The sequence below is a fragment of the Dipodomys ordii genome, unplaced genomic scaffold, assembly GCF_000151885.1.
Source record: "Dipodomys ordii isolate 6190 unplaced genomic scaffold, Dord_2.0 Scaffold12, whole genome shotgun sequence".
In the NCBI taxonomy this organism is placed as follows: Eukaryota; Metazoa; Chordata; class Mammalia; order Rodentia; family Heteromyidae; genus Dipodomys; species Dipodomys ordii.
In genome coordinates, this window is record NW_012267228.1 from 18,400,050 (window position 1) to 18,418,822 (window position 18,773).

At 44.9% G+C, this 18,773-nt stretch overlaps 1 protein-coding gene across 1 annotated transcript in view; it reads left to right on the forward strand.

Moving 5' to 3' along the window:
* Nucleotides 1-8,017: 8,017 nt before the first annotated feature.
* Nucleotides 8,018-18,773, forward strand: part of Prickle2 (prickle homolog 2 (Drosophila)) — a 305,296-nt gene continuing 294,540 nt past the window's right edge. The window contains exons 1-2 of the mRNA XM_013010424.1: nucleotides 8,018-8,059; nucleotides 8,735-8,820. Of these exons, the coding sequence (XP_012865878.1) occupies nucleotides 8,018-8,059; nucleotides 8,735-8,820 (128 nt within the window). The remainder of the gene's footprint in view (nucleotides 8,060-8,734; nucleotides 8,821-18,773) is intronic.

The following is an 18,773-nucleotide window of genomic DNA, read 5'->3' on the forward strand; positions in this document are numbered from 1 at the left end:
GAAAATAGTTCCTCTAATTATTCAAATATATAGCCAAGGTTGGGAGTGCTGGAAAAGACAACAGAATCACCTCTCCCAGATGGAACAAATCAAGCAAGGATCATATGAAGAGATTGTGTCAGATTTGTTTTTCAGTTGGGCAGTATGAGATTGCTAGTTAGGTATGGAAAAAATGCAAGGCAATTGGTTTAAACTATGAACAATCAAATCCATCTGATCAAGATGTTTGAAAAAGTGCTTAATCTCTAACACAGCTGAAAGAGTAACTTAGCCCTGGACCCTTAAAGGGGCTTTATTGTCTGTGGAGAAGTCTGGGATACATGGATGAAGGAAGGGAAAGCCACGCCATTTCTTGGAGTGGGAACTGTTTTTTTTCCTTTCATTCACACTGTTTGGTTGGTTTTTTGTTTGTTGTCTGTGCACTTCAAGGCTGAGGGCTGATCTTCATCTGGATTCAGATGTCAGAACATTCTGGTAGCATGCCCCAGCCCTGGTCACCTGGGTCTCCAACAAGGTAGGTGTCAGACAGGCACAAGTGGTCCAATGAACTCTGACTGAAGAGAATTGTGGAGTTGGTTGTAATTGACTTCAATATTCCTTCTTTTATATTGTCAAAGTGATGTATAGAAGGGTTACAGTTACATAAATAAGGTAATAAGTACATTTCTTGTCAAACTTGTTACCCTTTCCCTCATTTTCCTCCTACTTTCCCTCCCCCCTCCTCCCCCCAAGTTGTACAGATCATTTCCAACATATTGTCTTGTGTATGTCGCTATTGCATTGGTTCCCCTTTGTCCTTTGTCTCACCATTCTGTTGTTCCCCTTCCCTTCCCTAATTCAAATAAACATATATACAATACCAGAGTACCAAAATCATATACAGTGACAACAGGGTATATACCATAGGGAAAGAACATACAAAAGAAACAAAAAATCACATAGTACATTAAAAACAACAATAACAACAAAGAAAAACTTCTTGTGTCCATCTCTTGGAGTTTATTTCACTTAGCATCATCTTATATGGTCATATGTACATAGCTATTGAGCTATTCTGCTCATCTGCTAAGATTATCCTAGACGCAGAGTTTGGTATTCTTGAAGCCCGAGCGTAGGTTAGGAGAGGCCTTTGTCAGCTGAGATGTACAGCTCAGCCCTTTTTTGAGATGTCCTCCGCTCCCAGCATGACAAACATCTGCTGTGGGATAGGGCCACTTCAAGCACTGAACATTAATTTGTGAGATTCCCCTTACACCCATCTCCCCTGAATCCCTGTTCACACCGCAAGGATTCCCCCATGTCCCCATCACCTAGCTCTCGTCCTTTCTTTTGTTCCTTCATGGGACAAAGCTGATTCAACTGTCCTAAGAGTTGTACATATTTGGCTGCTTGTACCCAAGCAGGGCAAATACAAAGCCCTGCTGAAATCCAGGGATACTGTCTTTAGCTATATGATAAATTATCACAGAGATGTTAACAAGGTTATCAGAGGGTAGAGTTGGACAAAGCTTCGGTAAAAAGAAAAAAACCAACAACAACAACATGAACAGACCCAGCCAAAAAGGGAGAGATGTTGGTCTAAAGGTGGAGATGCTGCACCAGGATTGCACCCTGGAATCACAGTGGTTTTTTAAAAATGTGGCTGGCTGGGCTGAACCCTATGCATTCTGATTTAGTGGGCCTGGGCATAGGAATTTTAGAAGCCCCCACAAGTACTTCCTAATGTATCATCACATTTAAGAGACAGTTTTGTTTAAGCCGTTTAGAATGAAAGGTTAAGAGGAAACAGGTTCATGGCTCAAAGCTCATGGTTCAAGATTTGTGCATTATGGTTGTAATGGTTGTATCCTTCCAACCTACCTTCCAGACTTGCCTGGAGCCCTCCGGAATTCTGCCATCAGAAGCACAGAAAGATGGAGAACAGCTCAACTGTGAATCTTAGCAAGACAAGCCAGGAAGTCGTTCTACATGTATGGGGTGAGGGATGAGGAGGGCAGAGATGGAGAATTCATTTGGGCATTAGGACTGAGGAGAAATAGCAGCTTTCCTGGTATTTCAAAGTTTCCCAACCACAATAAGGAAAATGGCACAACAGTATGCATGGACGCTCTTGTCCCTGTTTTTTTCTGGTTTCTGTCCGTTTTCTGGAAGCCAGGACAAATACAGGCAGCAGGGTTGAAGGAGGGCCTAGGGACAGGGCAGCTCTGGGGGCTGAGCTGGAGGAGAAGTTAGGGCGTGTTGGGGAATCAAGTGTAGACACCAGGAGGGAGGAGGGGCTGGCGACTCAGCTCCCAGCAAAGCCCCAACTTCTCAAAGGCATGCTACTACCCAAGTGTACCTTGCGTGACCCAGAAGGCGCTCCCTGCTCCCAATACACTCCCAGTACACTGGCAGTCCCCCGAGCGGTCCTGTGGACTTTTCCCAAGTATATGTGATTTAAAAAAAAGTATCACAGGCATCCTAAATCTTCTGCAAATGTGAATTTATATTACTGTTTTGTAAGCCTTTTTTCAAATAGAATAATACTCATGTAAACTTCCCAATACAACATTTTCTTTAATGATTGAATAGATGGTCATTCAAAGGGTGTGCCACCATGTACTTTTACTTACTGGGTTTTCTTAGGAATTTAAATTACTTGTGATTGTGATTGTGTGTATGTGTGTGTGTGTGTGTGTCCTAGAAACAACACCCTTGACTATCTCTTTTTTTTGGGGGGGGTCCGGTCGTGAGGCCTGAACTCTGGGCCTGGGCGCTGTCCCTCAGCTCTTCAGCTCAAGGCTAGCGTTCTACCACTTGAGCCACAGCGCCACTTCCGGCTTTTTTTCTTTTTGCTTATGTCGTGCTGAGGAATTGAACCCAGGGCCTCAGGCATGCAAGGCAAGCGCTCTACCACCACCTTCCCAGCCCCCTTGACTATCTCTTTAACCACATTTTTGAACATTCATGCTTTTCATTTTTAGGATAAGCTGGACCAGTGGCTCTACTAAGTTCTAAGGCTTTTCAAAGAGAAAACTTATATTGTTTGGCATATTTTTTGTCTTCTTTTAATGTATTGGACTATATTTATAAACTTCAGATAACTTAGTGTTCTGTGACATATTAGCCCACCAGTAGTCTCTTTATTCCAGTTTTTCCCCTGATTTTTTTCTGTATATATATATATATATATATATATATATATACATATATATATATGTGTGTGTCTGTATATAGACACATATATAAATATATACCCATATATAGATATGTATGTCTATGTATCAACATACATATGGTATATATTCATATATTCATATATATGTATGTCTGATTCATGTCTAGATAGGGAAATTTTCAGACTACATAAAAGTGCTGGTGGAAAGAAAGAAATAGCCACATAACCCATCACTAAGTGAGAATTCTCTGTCCAGTCAGACCCCCCCCAACACCCCTGCCCCTCCCATCCCTCTCACCCTTGGTTTTAAATCTTCTCTTCCAAACACCATGTGTAGTCTTCTGAGGTAGAGGATACATTGATGGTGCTTCTAAGTGCTGGCTCAGAGTGTCAGGGAGATTCTAACTCTTTTGCAATATTCAGATTTGTTTCTAGTACATCACAGAACTATGGACCAGGTGAGGCTGTACTTAGATACCGTGTTCTTCCTTGCTGCTTTAGAATGAACTTTCTGGGGCACATTTCTGAGGTTTGCAGCACACATGTGGCAACAGCAAGCCACTAGCTCACCTGCTTAACAGACTCAGATAAAATAGAGAGGACAGGCACTTGTATATGGGTCAAGGAGAGAAGAGACACAGCTTTTTCTCTACCTGATACACATTTAATTTCTAATAAGAAAACCCCATGGCACAATTTGTCAATTTTAGGTAAATATGTTTCTGAATGTAAACCAAGCACATATTTCATATAGAAAGATAGATAGGTAGATAGATTTATAAGGTAGAATGGACACATCTTTATAATTCCACCACTTTATGTTGTGTATGTCTTCCTAGTTTATTTTATTTTGGCTGTAACTCAGGGCCTTGTGGTTGTTAGATAGATGCTCTACCACTTGAGTCACATCACCAGTCCTTTCCTGCTTTAGCTATTTTTGGAAGAGTCTTACAGTTTTGCCTCGGGCCAGCCTCAGATCACAATCCTCCTATGGCTCCTTTGTATCTGGGATGACAGACCATGCACCACTAAGGCCAGCATGTTTGTTGAGGAAGGTTCCTTTAACTTTTTTCCAAGGCTGTCCTTGAATTGCAATCCTCCTGAAATCCACCTGTCAAGGAGCTGGGATTACAGTGGTGACACACCACTCCTGGCCCCTTTCCAGGTTCTCTCTCTCTCTCTCTCTCCTTTCTTTCTTTCTTTCTTTCTTTCTCTCTCTCTTCCTTCCTTTCCTTTCCTTCCTTCCTTCCTTTGTTCTTTTTTCTTTCATTCTTCTCTTTCTTTCCTCCTCCTCCTCCTCCTTCTCTTCCTCCTCCTCCTCCTCCTTTCAATGCTAGTACTGGGGCTTAATCTCAGGGCCTGGGTACCATCTCTTAACTTTTTTACTCCAGGCTAGCACTCTACTTCTTGAGTTACAACTCCACTTTCTTCTTTTTGGTGGTTAATTGACGATATAAGTCTCACAGACTTTCCTGCCCCGGCTGGTTTTGAACCGCGATCCTCATATCTCAGCCTCCCATTAGGATTACTAGCATGAGCTACCAGACCCCGGTTTCTTTCTAGTTTCTTAATGCTCATTTTAAGACTAAAGCCAAACACTCTAGCCTAGCTTTTGGTTTCTAGCTCATATTTTAGCAGAGATATGTCCCCATGCTGCCAATCCTGTATTGAGAATTTCTTCATGCTCTGTTAGTAGTTTTATTGCCTTGAGAGATGAAGGAAAACATAGATCAAAGGTGCCTATGGATGGCAAATGCAAAACAAAATTGCCTGATGTTTACCGCCAGCAGACAGCAAAGATCTTTAGTTCTAAGCAAGATAAAGTGGTTGTTGAATAGATCGAGAAGACAGTGCTGCTATTCAAGTCTCAGGTGTAAAATAACACCGTGCAATACAGGCTTTTGCTTGGACAGACCACAAGAAGTTGGGTTTTTTTTGTTTTTTTTTTTTTAAGGAAAACATGCCAAGAGAGGCACTCTTAAAGCCCTATTTGCGGGATGGGCTGCAGCCTTGTGCACAAGACTTAATCAAACAACCAAAGTTAATAAGAACCACCTGAGCTGGGCACTAGTGGCATGGTTCATACTTAAACTCTTAGCTACTCAAGAGATTGAGATCTGAAGATTGAGGTTCAAAAGCCAGCCTAGGCAGGAAACTCCATGAGATTCTTATCTCCAATTAACCAGCAAAAGCCAGAAGTAGAGGTATGGCCCAAGAGGTATAGAGGACTAACCTTGAACAACAACAAGAAATGCTAAGGAATGGTCTCTAGGCCCTGAGTTCAAGGCCTGGAACTAGAAAAAACAAAACAACAACAAAATCCTAAAATATGTGCCCAAGGTATTCAGATCACCTCACATAGATCCAGGAATGAGAGAGAGAAGACTGTTGCCAGCTCCAGTAGCTCCTCGGAGGAAATCTGAGGAAGGTGCCACTCAGCACACCTACCTGCCTTCCATCTGTTGCAAATTTGCAATGGCCTGTGCTGTGACTGACCTGCACTTCAAAAAATTAATTAAAACACAACTAGATGATGTCCATCATCACAATCTGAGCACCACTCTCCTCTCTTCCCCTCTCTACTTTCCTGCCTATACCAGGCCCCATGCAGGGCAAAGCTGACTGTGTAGGAGCCCTGCTGAGCAGGCCAGGTGAGCATACTGCCTGCCACTGACCTGCATCATTGCTAAGTCCCCCTCTCCACGAAAGCTACTGAAATCACTGCCTTTTACTCAGTCATTTAGTGAATGCTTGTTAGAATTGGAGATGAGCCAGACTCTGCTGGGCCTGGGCAAATAACGAGATAAATAAGTCATGGCCTTCACACTGGGAATTTACTGTCTGATGTGATGTTGGTCACTACGAAGATAAAAACCAATATTAGGTACTCAATTTATGCTGTCTGAGTTCAAAGCATTCTTATGGGGGCCAGAATTAGGGTGGGATAGGGTAGTAAGAAGTGAAAGCCTGTTGTTATTTAAAATAATTGACATTCTGTTCCTGGAGAATGGATTTAAATTTTTATTTATTTTTTGATGGTACTGGGGTTTAAACACAGGACCGTGTGCTACTCGGACCATGCCTTTGCCCTTTACACTTTATTTCCCAAATAGAATTTTGAGCTTTTGCCCAGAGAAGCCTCAAACCTTCATTCTCTCATCTCAGTCTTCCACCTAGGATTACAGGTGTGAGCTACCACCCTGGGTACATCATGGCATTTTTAGCACTAATTTTGGTTGTTTAGGAAATTGCATGTAATATACAATATTCTAAAGAACCAAATGTCATGGGAGTTTGTTGGTGCCCCTGTAAATTTTGTTCGTGAGGCAAAATTCTGTCTCAGAAACTAAACAGAACTTCATATACAGTCGAAGGACTGCAGTTGGCCTGCTAACATTAATGATTCACATGGGGTATCTGAATTGCATCCCCCTATCGTTTTGAATTTGAGGTCCGACTGGACTTATCTCGCCACTGATTTGCTGTGTTACAGCAGGCAGACAGCTTTCCTTCACTCACGTTCAATGTCTCCTTTGTGACAAGTCAAGCCACACAGTCATCTTTGTCAACAAGGAGAAGAATGTCTTCTTTTGACAAATATTTATAGAGTAGCTACGATGTAAAAGCACCGTTCAGGCTCTAAAGAGCCTGAAGTGAGGCAGACAATGTCCTTTCTGTCATGCAACTTGGGTTTGGGTGTGAGGGACAAGTTGAGCAGTACAGATCATTTCAGTGTAGGCTACATTCAGGGTGAATGTGAGGGAGATGTAACAGAGGGTCAGGAGTATTCTCAGGGGAGGTGATATTTGAGCTGAAACACCAATGACAAGTGGATGCCATGGCCTCTGTCTCGGAATTACAACCTGTGTGTGTGTGTGTGTGTGTGTGTGTGTGTGTGTGAGTGACAGCTAATCTGTAATGGGTCCTGAGTTTTGTGTCGGTTACCATAAGCATACATGTTGCCAACTCATCTTTCAACAATTAATCGTCTTGTTAAATTGATTATGCCTCTTGTTTTTTAACCCCACCCCACCCCTTTTAACAAATTATTGATCAGAAGACAAAAGCACAAAGAGGTGAACAATGAGGACCCATCATCAACCAGCCCACAGATGATTACACAGACATCACTTAAGGAGCACCCTGTGGATTCCAGCCCTGGCCAGGTTGGGGACAGACGTGTAGACCAGGACGGGGGACTATTCTGTGCCTGTGCCTCAGTGGGCTGTATGAATGTGTCAGCCACGGGGCGTGGCCGTGTACTAAAGAGATCAACTTTTACCATCGGTGACTTCAGAGCACAATGCAAAAGGAAAAAAACAAACCCCCAAACCGCCACCACTCAGTCCTCATCTGTCCTCCTCCCCCTCCCCCGCGCCCCTGCACTGCAGATGGGGTCGGGGACGCGGTCCCTCCCCGCCCCTGACTTCGGGGACCCGCGTGTGTGTGCTGGAGGGGAGGGCAGAATGTTGGGGCGGGGTGGGCATAGGAAGTGAGTCTCTGGAGTTGGCTGGGCCGGGAGGCAGGGGAGGGGAGAAGGGAGCCACAGCTGGGGCGGGGAGGGGCGGGAAGGGCCGTGGACCGCGGGGCGATCCCGGCGAGGGCGGGTTCGCGGGGAGAGAGGGAGGGGCGTGGACGGGGAGGGGGCGGAGGCGGGGGAGGCGTGCGCTCGGGAGCCGGCCGGGGGGCTGCCAGGCAGGCGGAGACAGCCAGGCCGGCGGGCCACCGGGTGTGGGGGGGTGCCCGCCTAGGCGACCCACCCTCCCTCCCCAAGGCGCGGGGTGGGGGGGCGCACGGACAGACGGACCCGACGGACGGACGGTCGGACGGCGCGGCGTTGTTGCCGGAGGGTGCCCGGCCATGTTCGGCCGGAGCTCACGGAAGAGACTCTCCAGCCGCTCGGTGAGTGTCCCCGAGCGCAGCGGGGCCGCTTTCCGGGTCCCTGCAGCCGGCCGCCCGCGCGCGGCCCCGCTGCGCCCCGCGGCCGCGCACCTGTGGCCCCAGGTAAGCCGGCCCGGCGGGCGGGCGGGGGGCGGGCGCGCCCGGGCTCTGGGCCACCGTGTCACCGTCCAGGGAGCCCCCCGGGAAGCCCTCCCGCGTCTCCCTCCGAGTCCCAGCCCTAGCCCAGAAGTGGACTTGGGGGTGGTCTTTTGGGGTGTCCTCTGCTGCCACCTTCTCAGAAGCGCACACTGGTCCCGGGGCGCGCGCCCCGCGGCCCCTCGCGGGGAACTCGGGGTGTGTGTGTGGGGAACAGCAAGGGCTTTGGCTTTTGTTTCTTGGAAACCCGTGGCCAAGGTGTCTAGGGGAGACAAAGCCACAGCCAAGGCCATTCCGCAGTGGTTTGGTGCCCCGGCCGGACCTCTGCCCACCTGGATCCGCTCACAGGGTTCCCCAGGCCCGGGACCCTGCCCCCTTCCCGGGGTCCCTGGCAACACCCGCCCGGAGGCTCCCCCTCCGTCAGAGAGAGGCAGTTGGGAGTCCAGCCCCACCGAGGAGGGCTTGGGAGGACACAGGGGAGTGAGTTCTGCCAGGAGCCCAGAGGTGGAGACATGTCTCTGCTGTCTTTTTGTTTTGAAGTTGACCGGCCTGGGGCGGATAGAGAGAGGCCAGCCATGTAACGCCTGCGGTGACCAGTGTCCCGGCTTCGCCTTGCATAAATGGAGGTAGGATGGCTTTGAACGCACCACAGGGCAGAGAGGGGAGGGAAAAGAACAAGAAAATCAGATTCCCTCCCTGAAAAGCTGACTTGTAAGTCACATGGAAAGAATGCAAGCGGCTGTTCCTTTAAGAGCCAGGCTACATCTGCTACAAATATTGAAGGTGGAAGTGGCCCGGCTCAGGGCTGCATTTTCCTGAGATTGGCAAGCTTGAAAAAGTGTCAGCACCCCCACCAAGTGTGTAGGTGAACTTAGGGCCCCCAACAGTTCAACCTGGGCATGTGCCACCGGCACAGCGGGTGCGGGAGGGGAGGTTGGGAAACTGGCTGGTGTTTCCAATTCAGCCCCTGAAACTCTGGGTCCCAACCACAAATCCACCGCTGCCCGTCTGTGCTGTGTCAACCCTCTTGGTGGCCAGCTGTTTCTTATTAATGTGCTTTGAGTGTTGACTTCAGGCAGTCTCAGCCTGGAGTGGGGTGATTCTGTTTGGGCAAAGAAGCAGCTAGCTGGGTGCACGGCCCCCCCACCCGCAATGTGAATCTGGTGGTTGGGAAAAGTTGGGGTGCAGGCCTGCGGGCTGTGTTTGGTGATCTAAAGAGGTAGATCCCCTTTTGGCAACTTCATGGATGCAATTTGGTGATAGAGGACAGAGAGTTGTCTGGTATTCTTCCCTGCCAGGTTAGCAGGTCTGCCTCATCACTTTGGAAGGGGGCTTGATTATTTTCCCCCCTCCTCTCTTTGCTCTTCCCTACTTTCTTCTGATTGTATTGTGAGCTGGACACCCAGTTATAAGGAAACTTCCAGAACTGGCCCTTCCGAAATGAAGTGCTTTTGTCCCTGCTTCCACTGGCTCAGCAGCTTATCTGCCTTTGTTTCAGAGCACGGAGCACAGCCGTAATGGTTCCCCAGCATTTAATAACTTGAGTGTGAGAGTCAGGGCAGGCAACCTTATAAATATGTAATGGGCCGGCAAAGGAATCTGTCAGTAGTGCCAATTTTGTAGCTCAAATACGTGTTTCCCAGACGGGCCCTCGTGTGTCCCAAGTGTAAAAGTAGGTCATATATAGGGGCATGAATCCAGTATGACAGACATGCTCATGGCTTCTATTTTGACTTCTACCTTCCTTGTCATAGAGCTACTGAAAGGAGAGGCAGGTGATTTCCAATGTCCCTTCCTCCCCCTACCCTCTGTGGCTCAACTTTGATCTGCGGCCTGGTTAGGTAGTGTCTTGGTGTGGGTGTGTAACCTGGCTTCTCTTTTCCCCAGTTGTGTGACCTCTGACCTGTCAGCCTCTAACTCTCCTTAGCTCTCTAGTGGTCAAGAGGGATAACAAAGGCACTCACTGCAGGGATTAAATGAAATACCCCAAACCTGGTTTGTCCAGGTGCATAGTAGATGGTCACTGATTTTGGCTATTATTTTCCCTCCAACCACTGCCCAGGAGATCTAAGTGGCCTCTTTTTTTTATTTTTTATTTTTGCCAATGCCAGGTGTTTAGACCTTGACGATCATGCTTCTTGAAGAGATTGAACCATTTATAGCCCCTGATTGTGATGGCAAGACAAGAGTTTTATTCTCCACCCGTAAGGAGCTTTTCTTTTGGAAAGAGACCTTTCATCAGGCCGAGGGGTTTTTCATGCTGAAGCAATTTCTCTGCTCACAGCAGAAAGGCTTCTTTTTGTGCAGTGAATAGCGTTTTCATGGTGTTTCAACCCATCGCCTGACCCACAGGGACAGGAAGCTGTGTCTTGATCCTGTCCCGCCTTAGGGTCCCACCCCATGGCCATAATTTTGGGTGAACTTTGTCAGAGCATTTCTGGGTTACGGCATAGTTTTCTTTGGAGCTCCACATTGGCCTCTGGAAAGATGTGAGCCCTTGGAGAGACTCGTACCTGTGTAGGAAAAGGTCTGAGAGACTGGAGGCTTGTCACCCCTTTCTCCCAAATACCAAGGAACCCTGCAGTGTCTTTTATTTATCTTTTTGGTCAACCTGGGGCTTGAACTCAGGGTCTGAGCATTGTCCCTGAGCTTCTTTCTCTTAAGGCCTAGCATTCTACCATTTGAGCTAGAACTCCACTTGTGGCTTTTTTGGGGGATAGTTTATTGGAAATAAGAGTCTCACAGACTTTTCTGCCTGGGCTGGCTTTGAACTGCAATCCTCAGATCTCAGCCCTCTGAGTAGCTAGGATTATAGGCATCAGCTACTGGCACCCAGTCACAGTATCCTCTTAACTGGCTTCTTTTCTGTCCCAGTCCCCTCCAGCCCATCGTCCATATAGCAAGCATTTCTTAAAAACAGGACAGAATTGTGTTACTCCTCCCATCACAAAGGCCATGAGTTCTAGGAAGGAAGTGCGATGTAAATAAACTTTGCTTCCTTCTGGCATGGAGCAGATACCTGGGGCTTTGAAGTGCAGACAGAGCTTAGCTGCCATTTGCTCTGGCTTTGAATCCCTGTGTGAACAAATAACTTAGGCTCTCTGAGTTTGTCTTTCCCTCACCTGCCAGCCTGGGATCTCTCCACCCAACAGATCTTTGCTTTGCTTGCTCTGAGCCAGGTACATGACTGGTACACTGGGGATCTGGCCAAGAACAGATAGATAGGATTCAGGCCCCCATTGTGCACATAATTACATTTTAGGTAAGTCAGGAGGGGACTCTCTGAAGAGATGACATTTGAGCAGAGACCTGAAGGAAGCAAGGGAGCAGAATCTTGCTGATTCAAGCTGGAGTGGGACCAAGAGCCGCCTGACTCCTGGGAACTTATTATGAAGGGACAGCCTCAGGCCCCTGCCTAGATCCATTGAATCCTACCTAGCCTGTACTAGAACAAGAGTTACACCTTGTAAGATGAGAGACCTTGAGTTAAAACACCTAGCACTGGGGTTGGCAAAATGTTGTCCCTCTTGGAGTCTTTCCTAAAGTAGGAGAGATGCTCAAGTTCTAAAAACCTGAGCTGTTAGCTGTGGTGCTGGTGGCTCAAGCCTGTAATCCTAATTACTCAGGAGCCTGAGATCTGGGGATTGTGGTTCAAAGCCAGCTTGGACAGCAAAATCCATGAGACTCTTTATCTCCAATAAACTACTCAGAAAAAGCCAGGAGTGGCTCTGTGGATCAAGTGGTAGAACACTAGCCTTAAGCACAAAGAGACTGAGAGACAGCACCCAGTTCAAGATCCAGGACTGGCCAACAACAACAACAACTCCCCTGAGCTGTTGTATGGGAGAGATTTTCCCCATTGATCATATTGTTACTCTACTGTCTACCCCTGGACAGCAAATATGGAGATTTTTAGAAATTGTAAGAAGAAAACAACAGGCAAGAGTTTTTCTGTATCTTGGAGCACAACATGCTGTAATTCTTAGCTAGAACTTTCTTCTCTACCTGTACAGGGTACCTATCTCCTAAGAAATATCACTTCATAGTGGCCTATTAGGCTGCAGAGAGGATGCTCATTAAGAGGAAAGCAGCTTTGTGGACTGTGACCAGAACACACTCATTAATAACTGGGCACATACTGTATCTGCTACAGGGTGGCTGTCTGAGTGGGCCAATTACACTTGCTCATTTGCAAGCAGTGTGAGCAGGGAGAGCAAAATGGCCATGTGTACAGTGAGGGCATGTTCCATACATGCATATGAACCAATTAATAACAAGAGCAATAGTAGCCAGGCACTGCTGACTCTGGCCTATAATCCTAGCCATTCAGGAAGCTGAGACCTAAGGGTCAAGGCTCAAAGCTAGCCCAGGCAGGAAAGTCGAGGAGACTCTTATCTCCCATTAACTACCCCAAAGTGGGAAGTGGAGTTGTGGCTCAAGAAGTAGAGCTTTAGCCAGCCTTGAACAAAAAAATCCACAGACCCTAAGGGACAGTGCCCAGGCTCTGAGTTCCCAGCCCTAGCACACGTGCGCACATACACAAATCATAATGAATAATACTACTAAAACAACATCACAGAACAACACAAACTAACATGTGCAATTATACATGCTTGAGGAGCTCCTGTGTGTAGCCAATATTTTTATTTCATCTTCACCAAACCCCTTGAGGTAGATGTAATCATTTTTCCTGGTTGTGAAACTGAGGTTTCCAGTTGTTTCATCACCTATATAAAGATACCAGGCTAGGGAGAAGGATGCTGGGATTGGGCCCATTGCCCCTGATATTCACACTGCCTGGTATGAAATAGTCTAAGACACTGGTCACACAACACAGACCCTGGGATCACACTCAACTACCAGATGAATTTTGTTCGACCCACATAGCATATTAAACAAGGATACTTTTTTTTCCCCCTAACCTTAAGTTTGGGTTTGTGGCTTTTCTTGGGACATTTGAAGACGTGGTAACATCAGGATGAATTTTCTGCATGAGAGTAACTGGTAGGACACAAGTGGTCTCTTAGATGTCCGTGACATTGATTCACCTGCTCCCCAACATTCTGGGTGGCTCCGAGGCCTCTTTCTGCATTTAACTTTCCCATCAGGTATTGAAGATAAAATGGCATTTGCAAATCCCGAGTGAGCACTCCCATCTGTGCAAAAATGCTTTAAAAATAGCTTAACTACCAACTAGTGCTTTTTTTTTAAAGCATTGGCACAGATAAATGCATGTTTTATATCCGTTCTTTTATTCGTACCAGCTGGTGCAGATGGGTGGGACTGTTTATACCCATTTGGCTGAGTAAGGAAACTGAGTCTCAGATTTGCACAACCCGCTACTCAATGGTATTCTAAACCCGTCTGACTTCAAAAAAACTTAATGCTAGACTAGGACTTCTCTTTATTTGCCTATTAATAGCTGGGAGATCTGGTCCAAATCATGTTTTAATTCTGTAGCTTTGAGATTGGGCTTTAGATCCTGGTTTTCTGTCAAACGCCAAAGGGCTACTGCTGATAGTGGTCCCAGGACTCCACTGTGAATTGCAAGGTTCCTTAGCTTTTTTGACCTAGTGGCCAGATCTGATCCTTCTGCTCTCTTGTAAAGTTCCTGAACTAGGAATAGTTGTTTGTATATTGTATATATATAAGGAGCTGTTTAAAGAGGGAACAAATAAAATGAAATTAATATTTTGTGATGTAAAAATTATATAAAATTCACATTTCATTGTCTATATATAATGCACCTGACTAAATTCAGGTGCATCTCATCTATAATTTTTTAATTTTTCAGTAGTTAGATGAAGGGGTTTCAATTCAATGTCCGACTATGAGTATAGTGCATCCTGATCAGTGTCACCTCTTCCATCACTCCCCCTATCTTTGCTAATCCCATCCACACCCTCAAGTTATTTGGTTCAATTTTCACATACTGGACTTCATTTCCTCTAAGCATTGATCTGCCTACCCAAGCCCCTTCTCTCAACAAAACACATGTCAGTGTTTTGGTATTCACTTTGTTAAACCATTCCTTAGTTGTTTAGAGGAGTCACACCATTGGAATCCTCCCCTGAGTATACCATCCTTTACTCAATTTGTTTGTATATATATATGCATATAATCCTGTATATGTTTTCATGTATGTTTATGTTTTAGAGGTATTGTCCACATATGAGAGAAACATGCTTCATTTGTCTCTTTGAGCCTGAATTACTCCGTATAACATAATTGTTTATAGCTCCATCCATGTCCCTGAAAATGACACAATGTTCTCTCTGATAGATGACTAATACCTTTTTTTTCTTGATCCATTCATACACTGTAGGGCATCTGAGCTGCGTCTATAGTTTGTCTATCATGAATAGTGCATCACTGAACATGGATGTACAAGTGTCTTTATTCTGAATTGTGTTATTCTGGAGAGATGCCCCAGAGTGGTATCGCTGGATTGCATCTATAGCTTTTTTCCTGTGACAGTGGCTGTATTGAGTAGTGGTGAAAGTCTACACAGCCTGAAATATTTAGTACCTGATTCCTTACCAGAAATGTGTGCCAACCCCTGGTCTAACCACTATCCAGGGCAATTGCAAGGAGCTCTCTTGGTTTCGAATAAAGGAATCTGGAAATCTTTTGGCACCAGGACTAGAGGAACCATCACCGCTACCTTTGATGAGAATGGTGGTTAAATCAAAGGGAACAAAGAAACAGGACGGACAAAGCTATTTCTGAAGGCCTGTGGACCAGAGGCTTGCAAGACCAGATCAATGAATCTCCAGTGGCTTCTAAGCCCCTTGTAATCCCTTTAATGTTTCCATTTTGCTGATAAATGTAGATTTAACTCGAACATTAAAAGGTGGGCTTTCGGAACAGCCTTTTGGAGTCCACTTTAGGAGCGGCTGACATGGGCAGCCCAGAGCAGAGCTGGCTTTGTGAGGTCATAATAATTAGGCAGAGTTGTCTTGAACAAACGGCTGAATTTCCAGGCGCATGCTTTGGCTGGGCCTTGGTTGCTCTAGGGGCAATGTGAGCAACCTGGGCCAGAGAACTTGTGCCTTGAAAAGCATCTCTGCTGAGTTGCCCTGGCGATTCTGTGGACGGATGACTGGGGCCATAATTTGGGGTGATGTTGGCCTGGTTTTCTTTAGTGGATTGTGATTTAGCTAAGAAGTGGGTCCCAACTGATTATTCTACTTGGAGAGAAAAAAATACTCTGTCTCAGTCAATGGATGTACAGAAAAAGGGGAAAATGAGAGCGAGAAGGGGGGAGAAAGAGGGAAAGGAATAAAGAGAAAGGGGAAGGGAGAAAGTGTGAGAGAGACAAGGACTGACTGACTGACTGACTGACTTACGCCTGCAGTTATTAAAGCAAGAAAAGATACTTAATAGCCAGCAAGGTTGGTAGTTGGCTCCTCTATATAATTTTCACTTGATAACATGCCAAGAAGAAACTGAAGTTTTGTTAATAGGGGTTTTCTATCAGTTCATCCCAGTATATATGTGTGATTATCCCTGCATCAGTGTAATAAAAGATATTAAGATCACACATACACCTGTATATGTAAAGCACACAAAGCATAGAGGAGAAAACCTTTCTATATGATTTTTAGCACAGACGTTAGCAAATATTAGCCAAGGGGGCAAAATTAGCCCTGCTTTATGCTTGTTTTGTGCTTATTAGTTAAGAATGGCTCTTATGTTTTAAAGTGTCTGGAAAAAAATCAAAAGAATAATATTTGTGGCCTTAGATGCTGCCTTTCTAAAAAGTTATGTAAAATGTGTAATATATATATATAAAATATCATTTATCACATATATATGTGACATATTTGTATGTTTCATATAAAATTTTTCTTTCATAAGACATGCACAAGTTTTTAATATTAAAATTCCACAAGTGAATTTCATTGGAACATGGCTATATCCGTTTATGAGGTGTCATCTGAGGTACTCTTGTAATGGCAGAATTGAGGAGTTTTAACAACTCTTACAGCCTAGAAGTATTTTTAAAAAAAACCATAACAACCCTCAGCTTCCATCAGGCATGTTATCAAGTGCAAATTACAGAGGTAAACCAACCAGCAGGCTGCTTAGCTGCTAAGTATTTTTCTCTGCCGTGAAGATTCCAGTATTTCAGAACTGCAGGCATCTAGTAACTGCCCTTGTACAGAACAGAAGCTGTTTGTTGACTACTGGGCTATTGACTGTGTTGTTGATAGCTTGGTATTTATTTCCTCAGATTCATTGAAATCAGTTTGTTAATATTACAGAACATTCTACATTGTTGTCTTTTATTGCTTGCTTTTTCATACTTAGAAATACTACTAGACACCTTTCTATGTCAGTATATAGAGAGCCAAAAGATCTAGCATGTTAATTAGCTCTTGCAATCCATGTGTTAATGATTACAGTCAAACGGTTTTGTTTGTGGTCATATTGGTGGTGATTTTCTATTGTTTTATTAGGGTATGCTCTAAAAGCATGACTTTTCTTAATGCTACAATATGCCTGTGGTTATTTTCTTAACTCAGTTTTGTATTTTTGTGGCATAATTTGAATTACTAGGTCAGAAGATAAGGAACATGCAAAGGTTGAAGAGCTGTCAATACATACTCCATAAAGATGGTGCTATTTCCTTCCCTGACTAGGTTATAATTCTGAGTGTAGTTCTGCACTCTTTCAATTGCAACATTTGAGATATCTTCAGCTTGTTCAGCACTGTGGTAATTAATCCTTGTTTAAACGCCCTGAGTGACAATTTGTGACTGATGAACAGTGAGAAAACACAGACCATCAGTGTCAGTCCTCATTTATTCAAAATAAATTTTATTTGTCTTTAATCCTGCCTGGGATGCACATGTCCTGTTGATGCCTGAATGCCTCAGAAGCTGGTGGGAGGAAGAGAACCTAATAAATTTGTTATTTTGTGATCTCCTGGTTCAAAAAGCTTGAAGGTTAACCTTTAACCCTGCCTTTAATGAGTACCCAGAGGGATTTCCCTGTGGAGAGATGGAGCATTCCTACTGGGAATTCTTCCCAGATCACGCAGCTTTTTGAGATCAAAGGATTGCTACCTGCCTGTGTATAGGACAGCCATGGGGGCCAATCTCTGGGGAGAAATGTGTTCTTTCCAGCCAGTGCCATAAAAGCTTCAGTAAGGTTGGTTAAGGGCCCTTGTGGGAGAATTGCAGCTAAGAGTTAAAGGAAAGTCTTGAAAGATGGATTGTTGGGAGGCTGTCTCAGCTGTGCCTCCTACTGGCTGAAGAAGCTTTGGGCAAGTGGCTTACCCTCTCCGAGCCTTGCTTTCCCATTGGTGAAAGGAGTAATGTGGCTTTTCTAGTATGGATTCCATGGGGATAAACAGAATGATATGTGCCATGTGCCTGTAGTCTAGGATTCTTGGATACTTTGTTTTAAGTGGTCATGGAAACAGGACTGGTTAAGCTGGGAGAAGATCTGATGAAAAGCTGTTGGCTCACCATGAGCTGAAGCTCTTCATTGGTTGGGTGTGATGATTCTGGTCTCACAGACCATTCAGAAAAGACCAGAGATTCCCTTCTGTGAGGTTCTCCATGGCCTTAATAAAAGGAGAATTCCCAAGAATTCATATCGCATGTCCTGCTCTCCTTGAAGTGGAGCTTGAATTGGACCCTGCACCCTCATAATGTATGTAAAAAAACTCTGCCCATGGCATTAATAAGCAAAAAAGGGCCAGGTGCTGGTGGATGATGCTTATAATCCTAGCAGCTCAGGAGGTTGAGATCTGAAGATCATGGTTTAAAGCCAGCCCAGGCAGGAAAGTCTATAAGACTCATCTCCAGGGAAACACCAGGCAAGCCAAAAGTGGAGCTGTGCCTCAAGTGGTAGGCTGTGAACTTTGAGCACAGAAGCTCAAGAATAGCAACTAGGCCCTGAGTTCAGCCTTAGGACAAGCAAATAAATAAACAAAAAGGAACCTGTTTTGGGACTATATCTTACCAGTTGGACCTTGAAAACTTGAGTACAAAATGAGAACCACACATTCGGGAAAAAACAATATTTTGCACAGGCCTGCTTAGTAAGTGTTTCTGTGGCTCTTATGCATGTTAAATGTCTCCATTTACATGCTCACAAGTCCTTAAGCCAAAGCTCCCTGTTCTGAGGCATGAGAAACAAGGTATTTATATGATATTGCAACCTGAGCTCACATCCTGGTAACTTCTAGATTAGATCTTCCCTGAGTGTATATTTTATTAGTGTTGGCCAAGATTTACATCAGTGTTTGAGATTTTGTATAAAACTACAGATTCAGACTTTCTCTGGGAAATTGAAAATTATCTGGCACCAGGTCTTGTAGTTCTTTTTAAAATCAACTCATTAAGCCCTATGTGTCATAGGGCTCAAGCTCTGTCCCTCAACTTTTTTACTCAAGGTTAATGTTCAGCTACTTTAAGCTACAGCTCTACTTCACTTCTGGTTTTTAGGTGGTTAATTGGAGATAAGAGTCTCATAAACTTTTCTGCCTTGGGTTGGCTTTGAACTACAACCCTCAGATCTCAGCTTCCTGAGTAGCTAGGATTACAGGCATGAGCCACCAGTGCCT